We start from the raw sequence: 12,515 nt of genomic DNA, 5'->3' as shown, positions 1-12,515 counted from the left end.
AGCACCCATCCCACACCCTCCCTGAATACATTACTCATAGAAATACTCAGTTCTCTATGGAAGAAAATATATTAAAAGATCCAAGCATCCACAGAAAGTCATTCAAATAAGTTTGTACGTATGAATAAAAAAAATGTCCTCTAAATAAATGACACGGGAGGCAATAAATTGACACGACAAGTAAAGAAAAGGCTAAAGCACTCCAATACCATTGAAACTGTTTTAATGTTGTTGCAATTCCATAATGCAACAATCATCAACTCATAAAAGACCCAAATACTTTAGAATTCACTTTAATTACTCCTTTGTACCTATTTTACAAAATAAATGCAAGGTATACTTAAAATCCCACCTTCCCCTAGATTTCATGTGCCTATCTTATTTATGAATGAGAGTGTAAACTTAAATTCCTATTAAATGTTATATAAGAAAGAATGTTAAAATATTAACCTCTGCTTCAATGTACAGTTTCCAGAATCTGCCAGAACTGGGGAACTGGGCAACAAGGCGTTCATAGGTCTTCCGTGCTTTGTCTATAGGTTGATTCTAAAAATTGAAAATCAAAACAGCATTTACAGTATTATGACTTATGTAAATAATATGCTGATTTTACTCCAGAACCAAATAGTGTGAGTGGACCATAGATAAGGAAATGTAATCCTATGTCACTAAACCTGTGCCTCTCGAATGAGAATGCTCCAAGCGTCAAGGTCATATGGATTCTCTTCTAGTTTCTTTTCAGCTTTCTTCACTTTTTCTGGGACATATTCAGCAGCCTAGAAAAATTAAAGAGAAGACATAAGAGATCACAGGTAGAGTTTCTCAAATACAATCCCAGCTACAACATGGTATAATCAATGGATATACAGATTGTATGTATATATACATATATATCTCCAGGAGTTTGGCTCACAAGATGGACTCCAGCGGAACGGATCTCCAGAGAGATCCTTCCCCACTGGCAGTCAGCTCTTAAATGGCTCTAGGAGAGGTGCAGCCAGGCTCCACCCCTTCCTGCAGCACAGGTGAATTGCCTTCACCTGTGCTCCCCTGGCTGACTCATTGCTCACCTCAGGTGATCAATCAGAGGTTCAGGCTGTGATTCAGCAGCCCCATACAAACATGAAGCTAATAACAACAATCACACAAAGTAACATTCCAGATATCAGGCTTTATGCTGTAAAAGCAGGTCATTTCAGTAAGATAGAGTACTTCTACTAGATTTGATAGTTAAATGTAAACGGATTGTCTAGGATGATCCCATTCACATAAGCTTTACATGCATGGTTGTTACAAGCATAAGTTGCATGAATTTTGCATAAAATGGGAAATGATGTTTTCATCTGTACTCCAAAAAAGCTATTTACTTTCTGAACCCAATTCATTTTCAGGCCCATGTTAGCAGTCCCAAATCACATAATTTGTTTGTCCCAAGAATTACTGATAAGAAGCACTGACTGCATTTGTTGTATTATTATAAAACCCTTCTCAAGAAATTTTACAAGTTTACTCCGTATTTACAGTTGCAATACACCATTCTGAATTGTGTGTGAGAGGGTGACTGATTACTCTACAGAACACTCTAAAAAAAAGGTCAGTTTTAAGATTAATTTAAAAGAAATCATTTTAAATTCTTAATATTGAAATGCTGGATCTATATCAGTATATAGCTGTGACAATTAGAAAGGTGATACACAGGACAGAGAGAACTGATACTCTTCTCTACCAAAGGATTCACTGCACACTTAAAAAAAGGAAAGAGGACAGCTAGGCACATGTAACACTACAGAGGTGCAACTTCCTGTAAAATTAACAGGTATCACTGCAGCAAATACTATTTCTGTTGAGCAGCCATTCCAAGATAAAAATCGAAGGTACTAACAACATTTACTATTAATTCCTCAGTGAAAAAATAAACAGAAGTATTACAGTGACACTGCAGGAAGGTAAGCTGCCAGCTAAGCGTTGTTACTCACTAATCACTAGGTGATACTAAAACAAGAGTAAGTTGGGGATAGCAAATGCTGTGAGCCCAAGTTAGCTACAAATATGAACTTCATATCACTGACAGAAGTGGATCCTCTTCTTCCCTTGTCCCAATTTATTTTTGTTAATTATTACAGATGTACTGCTAGACAACAGTTGCTTATGTTCTCTATTATGATTCAACTTCACCAAGTTACAGTATTTAGGAATACTTGTCAGCATTACCAATCGTTCTGTCAGTCCTACCAACAGATTTCAAGGTATTTCCTTTAAAATATGGTCTTAAATTAGTATTTTTTAATTATAAAACAGAAAAGTTAACAAAAATGTTGCAGAACCGTCATGCGTAAAAAGGAAAAAAGAGTCAGAATTTCTTTTGTAGGAATTTATGTATGAAGATCATTACTATTTTCCATTCAGTTTTCCTTGGAGCCCCTTGTTTTCAGGTTGCAGCTAATGCTGGCTACAACAAAGCAAAAAAACCCACCCTACAATAACAACTGAAGTGTTTCTTGAAACACAGGGTCCTGTTCTGTAGTCACTTTTAAACCAAGCATAGAAAGGAGCATTGCAGCCTCTTCAGCAGTTCCACAGAAGCAGTTCAGCTGTACTGTGGCAAACCCTTCCATGTGTCACACTCAGCTGACACCACACTCAAACACTCATGGGCTTCCTGCAAGTCAAGGCAACCTCTGCAGATTTAAGGCAGTATCTCAGAAAGGCCAAAATAAGCCAGTGAAAAATAACTACAGACATGATGCATAATCCTAAGTAATCCTACATTAGTTTTGTTTTTAAAACAGGTCACCTAATCCACATGTGTGTAAGAAAACCTTCAGACTTTTAATTGAAAAACTAAAGGACTGATTTCCTCAATCAGTAAATATTCACTTGAGATCAGCAGATACAGTCATCAGGCAGCCATCTAAAACAAACAAAAGGAAAAATATAGGAGCTCCGCAGAACTGATAGATGAGACATGATCAGGGTTTCGAGCTGGACTGTTTTGGATTGCTTACATCTAACATCACAAGTAAGAAAACATCCACTCTTTTAAGGGCAGCAAGCCCTCCCTTCCCAGCCCCCCAGGTAAATTAAAAAACATCTATACTTTAACAGACCTATCTGTATTTCAGAAGAGCAAAGTGCACTGCAGGGAAACCAGTGCTCTGGTTCTATCTCAACTGAAACAAGATTACCAGGCACCTTCAGAGGGCAGGAGCACCTCACCTACCGGGACTGAGGGAGCTGGGCTTGTTCAGCCTGGAGAAGGCTGCAGGGTGACCTCATTGCAGCCTTCAGTACCTAAAGGGAGCCTACAGACAGGAGGGGAGTCAGCTCTTTGAAAGGGTTGATTACAGCAGGACAAGGGGAAATGGTTTGAAGTTGAGGGAGGGACGATTGAGGCTGGATGTCAGGGCCAAGTTGCTTGCTGTGAGAGCAGTGAGGTGCTGGAACAGCTGCCCAGAGAGGCTGTGGATGCCCCATCCATCCCTGGAGGTGTTCAAGGCCAGCTTGGATGGGCAGCCCGGGCTGCTATGAAATGTGGAGGTTGGTGGCCCTGCGGGAGGCAGGGGGTTGGAGCTTCGTGATCCTTGAGGTCCCTTCCAACCCTGGACATTCTCTGATTCTGTAATTCACACAATCATTCCTAAGTCATTGGAGAAACCAATGCTTAGGCTTTCCAGAATGGATTACACTGTCAGAGCACGCAAGTAAATGCATGTGTTCAGTTACAAATCAAATCTATGAGGACTGATATCACCTGTCAGCAAGCAGTGAAGGGAGCTGAAACCTTCAACCTGAACATTAACACAGTGCTTAGAGTTGCTGTTGAGCAGTTTAGGACTATGTGGCTTTTATTACATACTTGGAAGTGCACTGCTTGCACAGTCACCATCTGTACAATTAATGAATATACCGATGTGATGGTATAGCAGTGTACAACTAATGAATATACAGATGTTTAGGTATAGCAGAGAGCTTGGCTATGATGTTATTACACCAAAGCAGGAAACAGAAACGATAGGTAGACTCACCTGTAACCTGGGCTCACGTGGGAAACTCCAGTGGAGTGGATCTCCAGAAGAGATCCTTCCCCACTGGCAGTCAGCTCTTAAATGGCTCTAGGAGAGGTGCAGCCAGGCTCCACCCCTTCCTGCAGCACAGGTGATTTGCCTTCACCTGTGCTCCCCTGGCTGACTCATTGCTCGCCTCAGGTGATCAATCAGAGGTTCAGGCCGTGATTCAGCAGCCCCATACACCATCCAACAACATAAACACCTAAATCACAGGGTGCTGTTTGCTGCCATGATCCTGCCCCTACATAAGCATTTTTGGTTCCTTCCTCTCATTACAACACACCTTACAACACACCGAGTTGCCTCATTCTGTAACAAGTCAGTTCAGGGAGTTAAATCAGCACACGCACAGTTAGGAAAGCAATTAACTTTCTAATTGGCTTAGCTCTCTGGTGCAAGAGTCAGATAAGATGCAGACCACAAGATTGAGAAAAGTACAGGATTTGAGTTCTAGCTTAGATCAGCTTGAACTACTACGAAACCCACTTTAATACTAGCCTTTAACACTTCTTTTACATCTAGAAAAAATACTGCCAAGAATTGTTGCATACAAGCTGGAAAAGTACTTTTTTCCTTTTGATAAATACATGCAGCAAACCTATGTAAAAGGTCACCTATCTCACAAACAATCTTTTGAAGGTCACTGAATTATTTCAGCACTCAGTTCGACTGTCAATGTTTGTATTCATAACATCTCATCTGATTCAGAGCTTTTATTACTTGCACACAAATAAACAGCAATGGAGTCTTAGTTTCACAGATATCAAGACCAGCAAAATCAGTCAACTGTAGAAAGCCACCTCTGAATTCATTAAATATGTCAGAGGGAAAAAAAAAAAACACAAGAAACAGAATGAACTTCTAATAGTTACTGCAAGCTCTTTTTCAATGAGAACTTAAGTTTATGCCTTACAACTAAAGGCAACAGTTAAGACTTTCCCCAGGCCTCTGAGATCAAGCCCTCATGACTCCGAAGCACGCTGCATGAGATACCAACACCTCCGTCAAACATTCACACAACAGAATGCATCCAATTGCTTAAAGCAGCCTGCTGTCACAAGGGGTGTTTTTGCAGTAAATGTTTATTTCACCTGTGGCCTGTTTAAGATGTTTGTAGATCTCATTGCACAATTAGTGGTAGGCTTTAAACAAGACATACAGGCTGCTGTGCACAAAAAGAAAGCAATTCCAACAGCTGTATCAGTCAAGTGGATTAATATCTGGAAGAAGTTTTATGTTCATGTTGGAGATTTTGACTATTTGCTGTGCTTTAGCATAGCCCAGCTTGTAACACAGCTGATGAATCCAATTTAAAAGCATTACCATACAACTCAGCAAGCATTGCTGGTTTTTCAGTTTGGTTAATTTACAGCCTGGCTAGCCCAAATTTGTGCCTCAAAGTTGGGTTGCAGTTATACATGCACAGAACCAGTTTGTAATTGTCTTCAATCTAGTACTTCAGTACCTTAAATTACACACACAGCCACTCAGTCCGGAATAAGTACCCAGCTGGACAACTACTCCAGACTCACAGTGCACGCCAGATCACCTTGTGTAAGCACAGAAACCAGACTGCCTTTCCTCAGTTCAACAACCAGCGATGCTAACAAAAAGAAGATATTTCCCATAGACAAGACTTCAATCTATTTTTAAAGATTTGTCTTATATTTTTTTATTTTTATTTTTTTACATAAATTCAACTGTGAATGCAATTTTGGAAGCATTTTTCCCTTTAACACTGGGTCACTATTAGCAAATTTAAGTCAGTAAAATACCCAAATAATTTTTGAAAGAAGACTTTTACGCATAAGCCCCCCACGAACATAACCTGGGCTGTTTTATATCTCTGCACAAATCAGAGCTTTAGATTAAGAATTACTCTTCTTCCCTCTTGAAACTATTTCCCAAATGTCAGCGTTGAGACATTTTTCACTTTCATTTCTTCTTTGTAAATCTGAAAACATCTGCATAACTGAGTCCAAAGTCTCCCTCCATCCGTGCTTGTTTTCATTCTATTTACAAGCAGTTCCTACAATAACCATAAACAGTAACAGTATACCCAGTTATGTACCATAGAAAATAACATGCTCATAGCAGGGTTTGACTTTTTTTCCTGCAAATGACCCCTCCTGACACGTTCAACCCACCCCATCCTGCAAAAAATAATCTTTCCCTTTCAGTGTCACACTCAACAATGATACACCTTGTTAAAATGTTAACCATATTAGCATTTACTACTGCTCTTAGATTTCCAAACCCTGTACCAAACAGACATGAGGTATGAATGAGAGGCAGGAGTAGAAAATGCCAGGAAGAAACCACAACAGGCTGTTTTAAGGTCTTTCCTACAGACACAGAGACAACACCGCCATTTTTTCCCCACAGTTCAGTCTCGGAGCAGATTTATAAAGAGTAATCTGCACCACAGTCTGAAGCACATCTCGCAGTTACAGGAAGCCTCACCTGCTTGTTTCTAGCCATAGAAGATTAATCTAAGGCGGGGTAAAACAAATACTGCATCAAGTCTTTAGATGAAGTTCATGTCTGGCAACTTTGGATTTATTAAGTGGATAAGGGAACTTATTCTGCCATAGCAGAAAGAGGCAAGAAGGGAATTTAGGCCTTGTCTGAGAGTACAGGAAGCAATGATCTTGCAAAACGAAACTAGATACTTCATGGCCCAGAAAAAACAAAGAAATACACAGCTGTAAGAGTAGTAGCCCTGACAGATGAAGAGACTGAAAACAGCTCGTCAAATAAAATGAGGGAATTTTACGGCAAACAGTAACAGCCTTACAGTCTACAAAATGTGAATTCCTATTATATAAATGTTTGGTGCTCTAGAAAGCAATCCTAGAAATTCTGCCTGTCTGGATAAATCGTGTAGACCTCACACCAGGAGTTCAGCAGAGACCTAACAGAATTTAAGACCTGACAACTGCATCTGTTTCTGCGGAAGTTCGTTTGGGTCCAACACAACAAACAGTGCTAAAATTGAACCTACTCCGACTCCAAAGGAAGTTCAAGCAATGGTGGTGGCTGCACCGTATTCCCTATCCCACTCCCTCCTTCTTCCCTTCTCTTCTAGGCTAGCAATGCAAGCAGACAACCTCCATTACACAGCTTATGAGTTGCCTAACAGTGCCTTAGTTCAGCCTGAAGGTAGTGAAAACATTTCGGTGTACCACACCTGGTGTAATAGAGCCTCTGATACTCCAGCTGGGCCTTTAACCTCACAATATCTACACCCAATGCTCTGCTCTCTGTTCTTCCTTCCTGCATAGCCATAATTTCATGCTTGAGAGACAGCACGGCTATCTGTCTTTCACTTGGCTCCTTTTGGAAATCCTATCCAAACCCAAGGCCTGGGAAGCAAGATGCAGACACCCTTGTGTGTCAGTGCTTGTGCTAGCAGTTATTTAACATCCGCATCATATAAAACATGCACATCCAGTGCACAACACAATGAATGTTAACTGTACAGTCACCCCTTCAACTGATAAATGACTGCCAATAATAACGGCACTCAAAAACCCAGAACCTGGTCATAGAGGCAACAGAGAAAGCCCTAAAGAACGCCAGATGCACACCAACCTGTCTAACTTCAGCTTCTCACATAAAGGTACATTTAAAGCCATAAGAATGTATGTAAGGTCAGAGAGAACCTCCAGACAGCACTCAGTTGTGGAATCAGCTGCAGTGTGAGGTAAGAGGGCAAGGCACAGCTGCCCCACGCACAGCACTCTGTTGTTCCTTTTCCAACAAAAGCACTGCCAACAGATAACTGCATGGAGACCACAGTTAGATAAAGATTTAGTTCAGAAACACCTGCCCTAAAACACAACCAGACAGTTGTTAACCTGAAATGGGGAGCCTCCATTTTGCTCAAAACATCTATATGAAATTATAACCTCATTTTAACATTAGGAGTAAGAAACTGAAGTCTGCTACAGTGAGAAAAATAACATTGCAGAGGACAATTTCTTGAAATGGAAATAAACTGATGGAAGGAGCTGACTGTAACAAGGTCTGAGATCCTCCAGAACAGAATACAGAGGCCTTCATAAGGAGCACAGTATATAAAAACAAAGATTCAGCTGAACCTAAAAAAGCTCAGTTTGTTTAAAATAGCACCCAACGTGAAAATAGTAATCAAGTTAACTTTCATTTTTTATTAGTTTTCATGCATAAAAAAATGCAAACTGTCTATTAAACTTCATGCCCTGTGCGTGCCATAAATAATTTGCGATTTGTTGAATGCTGAGGTCCTCTATGATATGGCACCACATTGCTACACCTAACAGAACTCTCCACAATATCTTTTATTTCAGTACATGCAGTCACTCCATTTTTCGCATATTAAGTCTTTCCTCATAAAAGACAGTAAAGCCTTAAGGCAGCACTCTCTTTTTAAGCAAAAAAATATAGTACACGTTACAGAAATGAGCATGCTGCTTTAATCAAGTTTTCATTATACAATTACCTGCCAATGTAAATTCAGAAAAACAAAACAGACACAAAACCACTCACTGCAGTGGGTAGCTTAAATGTGAAATTTATTACACATCAGAATCATCAACATTTTATTGTAACATATTCTTCCTGTGCTGAAGTAAACCTTTCTGAAGAACCTCTCACCTGAACAGACAATTGTATTTACTGAGCTGAACGGCCCTGAGCATACAGGACACTAACTGATAGCTTCCTAAGGAGAAAGAAAATGACTATTCTACATTCCGAACTCTTCCCTCTGGAAGAGCTGCACCTTACGAAGAGTTCACATAACACCCTTTTGCCATGCAGGCCTACACACAAGGCAGCTTTAGAAAAAGACTTTGTTGTAAAAGAAAACTTTCTAAAAAAGGGAATATTAAATCAGCAACTAAAACATAAGCATTTTTGTGGGCCGCGCAGGCACTTCACAGCATTTCTACCACTCCTCCCTCAGCTGAGAACCTCCACCTGTGCTCCACTGCCCCAACTAACGGGCATTTTGAACAGAACCCTAACAGCTAAAAGACCTATCTGTAAGCAAGAAATACCTCACAGTAACACTACACTTCAATATCTGATACAGAACGTTGACTGCATCTACGTGGAAAACAAAAAGTGTGTGTTTCAGCGTATTAAAAAACCCAAGTGAAAGCCAAGGGAAGAAGTACTTCCTCCTCAGAGAGAAAGACAAAACCAAACCACTCTCAAAAAAGAAAAAAAGTCCTTTATTACACAAGCGCATTTCTACAACTTCTAATCTACAGACGTTTAAACGCTTTCGGAGAAAAACGGTACCGCTAAGAAGGAAGCCCAAAGCCTCGCACGTTAAACGTGACCGAACGCGACGGGCACGGCCTCAGCGCCGCGCATCCCGGCCGCCCCAGGCCCACTCAGCACGGCGGGAAACCGGGCAGCCGCCCTGCGGCCCTTCCTTCCCCCGAGGGCTCGTCGGCCGTATGTGCAAGGAACCGCCCTTCGGCCCTGCAGTCGGGGACCGCGATTGAGGCAGGCCGCGCTCCCGCCGCCCGGGCCCAGTGACAGCCCACACCCTGCCCGTCCCCGCGCCTCCTCAAGGAGCGGCCTGCAGACTTCCTGTTGCTCACCTGTTCGCCGGTACCTCCGTCGCCAGACATAGCAGATTAAAACAGGGCTGGGGCGCTGCCGCCCCCCAACAAATTAAAACCCCTTTTAAAAGCGCCCCGAGCCGCCACTACGGGCAGCACCTCGGCCACACCAACAGCCACGACCCGCAGCCGCGGCAGCCGCCAACAAAATGGCAGCGCGGCGCTCCGAACCCGGCTTTCTGTGGGGGCGGGGGGAGGGGCCACGCGGGGCATGCCGGGAACGGACGCGCAGAGCGGAAGTGCGTCACACGGAGCGGAAGTGCGTCACACGAAGCGAAAGCGTGTTAAGGCGGCGCGCGGACGGAAGTAGCGTTTGATGGAGTTCCGAGGTGGTGGTGGGCTGGGTTTGCGGCCTGTTTTTTGCGGCTGCTCCCCGGTTCCGTAGGGCGCTGTTTCCCGTCGCAGGGGGGAGCCGGGCGCGGTGCCGGGGCATGTCTCGGTGCTGGGATGTCCTGGAGCTGTGAGCGGGGCGCTCCCCGAACAGCGGCCGGGCCGGGCCCCGGGGCTGTGGCGGTCGCGCTTATGGCGCTTGTGGCGGACGTAAGGCGGGCGCTTTCTCTTGCCGCTCGCTCCCCGTCTGCCGGCAGAGCGCTGGTTGTACAAACCCCGATGGATAGCGGGCAGCAGCTGGGATGGCTCGGAGGTTTCTAGTTCGGGGCTTTGTGGTGTGTTGTTCCATTTGCGAAGTGTTGCGGTTTGAACTGTAATCCCCGCAATCTTGTCCTCCGTGAGGTAGCGCCAGCAATGTCTGCTAGCGGCAGGCCCATCGCGTTCACCTCACGAGAGCTCTCGTTAACCGAGGAGGCGAGTTCGAGGGACAGGCTGAGAAGTCATCGTTCAAAACACCTCGAAGACACGAGAGGCAGCTCCCCCTAAAGCGACTTAATTGTATTTACAAAGTAACCGCCTGTTTGTCCGTGAGAGAGGGGCTGTGAAACGGCTGTTGCTGAGAAATAGGCTGCTGTAGCAAGCAAACCCATTGAAGGAGACTTGGCAGATACCGAGGTGAAAGCTGATTTCGCTGCCTTCACAACAGCAGCGTAAGTGTTCTTAAACTTGTATCATAGAATCGTATTTATGTAGAAGTACTTAAAGTAACCTGATATTGCCACTCTGTGTTCCTTTGCTTCATCTTTCAAAAGTCCCCTCGTTAAACTGCAGTCATGTGGAAAAAGGTAATAACAGTCATTACCTTTACTTGAGCATGACCTGAAGTAAAAGCATGCAGAGGGAGTGGTAGGCACTTATTTGACGAATCTGTAATATTTTTTGTTCTTGGTTTTGTGTAATTTTTATTTTGTTTGCCAGAAATGAAATATGAGTATGTTTATCAGTCTGTTTTGATAAATGAGTTATGTTTTCAGGGTTCTTAGAGAACGATGAGTTTGTGATACTAGGCTGACTTGTTTTCCATTGGCTCTTCTGTTCCACAACAGTTTTCATTTTGAAAGTGTTTGAGATATGAATATGAAAAAATCATGCATTTCTGATTCAACTGTGTTAGATAGTTCCACTTCCCACCTAGGAACCAGTGCCTTATAAGGCATTACTTAAAGCAGTGCTGGTGAAACTGCTCATTAGCTACCGTATTATTTATAGACAAGCAGGATGTCAACTGACTCAGTGACCTTGGTGAAATTTTGATTATGTCTTTGAATTTTTTTAAGCTGCGTATATTTCTACTTCATCTGCTTTTTTTTTTTGAGGGACTGCTTTGTTTCTTGAAATGATTAAGGTGCTTTTGAATGATGACATCACCAATGACTTCTTGCTCACCTCCTGGAACAAATTAGTAGAAAGGGAAATGAATGATGTTATTGAGAGTTTTACTCCCATATTTCCTACAGTGCTTCCCCACATCCCCTCAAATAAATAATATGCTGCTTTTTCAACTGGTTTTGCTCTTCATTTTTGTAATTCCATGCACAGAATGGGCCTTGGGCAAAGCCCAGCTGTTTAAATACAACCAGTGCCTGCTGCATTTCTGTCTGGTGTTGTGTGATAGCTTGCGTGAGCTGCAGCTGTATTATGTTCTCAGCACAGATGTATTAGTTGGAGAAAATTAAAAGAAAATTCCTTTTTAGGTTCTTGTTGATATGCTGTTCTTTACCACTTCAGCCCTGCTAGCTTGCCTTGGTTTGCAGTTAAATGTGAAGCTTTTCACACCTACGTGTTAACCAACATATTTGTGTTCTCATATCGATCTCTGAGGAGACAATGCAAAAACTGACATAAAATCGCAAGTTATGTTTCAGAGTAACTTCAGAATGTTTTGATTGTAAGTTAAGTGTTTAGATAGAAGAGTGTTAGCTGAGGTTCTTTCTCACTGTGACTTCTGTTAGGGCCTTGTGTGAAAGCCTACTGTCTTGAGTAGAGTAGTGCGTTACGGTAGTCGAGCCATTTGACAGGCTGATTTGGGGCTTTCCTGCTGATGGTGTGGGGGCAGGCGATGGGAATGCATCAGTGAAGCTTACCACAACTGCTTCGTTGCTAATTGCTCCTACATTACTCAAGCGCTGTAGAAATGACTGTTCCTTCCATTTGTTCTGAAGCTGCATCACTTTGAGTGGACTAAGTGACACAGAGCTTCTAGTCCAACCAAGGTAACTGGAGCGGTGAGGACATGATTACAGGTCTGTCTGCTGGAAAATGCTGCACTCTAATTTTCATATGGTTCATGGTATGAAAGCAGCACGGCATTGCTAATATGTGTGATGCCTTCTGATTCATGCTCCGTTCAGTAATTGATGGCAGGCTGCGAGTGAACTGCTGTGGGTTTTATTGCTTGGTAAGAGACTTGCTGAAATTATGCATCAGAAGTGGAAAACAA

At 42.6% G+C, this 12,515-nt stretch overlaps 2 protein-coding genes across 3 annotated transcripts in view; one reads left to right on the top strand and one right to left on the bottom strand.

The window, feature by feature from the left end:
- Positions 1-206: 206 nt before the first annotated feature.
- Positions 207-9,859, bottom strand: LOC109367609 (cleavage stimulation factor subunit 3-like). Of its 2 annotated transcripts, XM_019615203.2 has the most exons (3): positions 9,665-9,857; positions 675-776; positions 207-546 (listed from the first exon to the last, which is right to left on the bottom strand). In XM_019615203.2, the coding sequence occupies exons 1-3, from the start codon at positions 9,692-9,694 to the stop codon at positions 421-423; spliced, it is 258 nt and encodes an 85-aa protein (XP_019470748.1). In that variant the 5' UTR covers positions 9,695-9,857; the 3' UTR covers positions 207-420. The 2 variants fall into 2 exon arrangements, with proteins under 2 accessions (XP_019470748.1, XP_019470749.1); XM_019615204.2 differs by having other exon boundaries at positions 446-776; positions 9,665-9,859.
- Positions 9,860-9,992: 133 nt separating this feature from the next.
- The window catches only part of HIPK3 (homeodomain interacting protein kinase 3), a 90,215-nt gene continuing 87,692 nt past the window's right edge, over positions 9,993-12,515 (top strand). Inside the window, exon 1 of the mRNA XM_010710679.3 lies at positions 9,993-10,725. The gene's annotated coding sequence lies outside the window, so the exon portion shown is untranslated. The remainder of the gene's footprint in view (positions 10,726-12,515) is intronic.

This window comes from Meleagris gallopavo, chromosome 5 (genome assembly GCF_000146605.3).
Source record: "Meleagris gallopavo isolate NT-WF06-2002-E0010 breed Aviagen turkey brand Nicholas breeding stock chromosome 5, Turkey_5.1, whole genome shotgun sequence".
NCBI classification, from domain to species: domain Eukaryota; kingdom Metazoa; phylum Chordata; class Aves; order Galliformes; family Phasianidae; genus Meleagris; species Meleagris gallopavo.
This window is presented reverse-complemented; position numbering and strand designations above follow the sequence as displayed.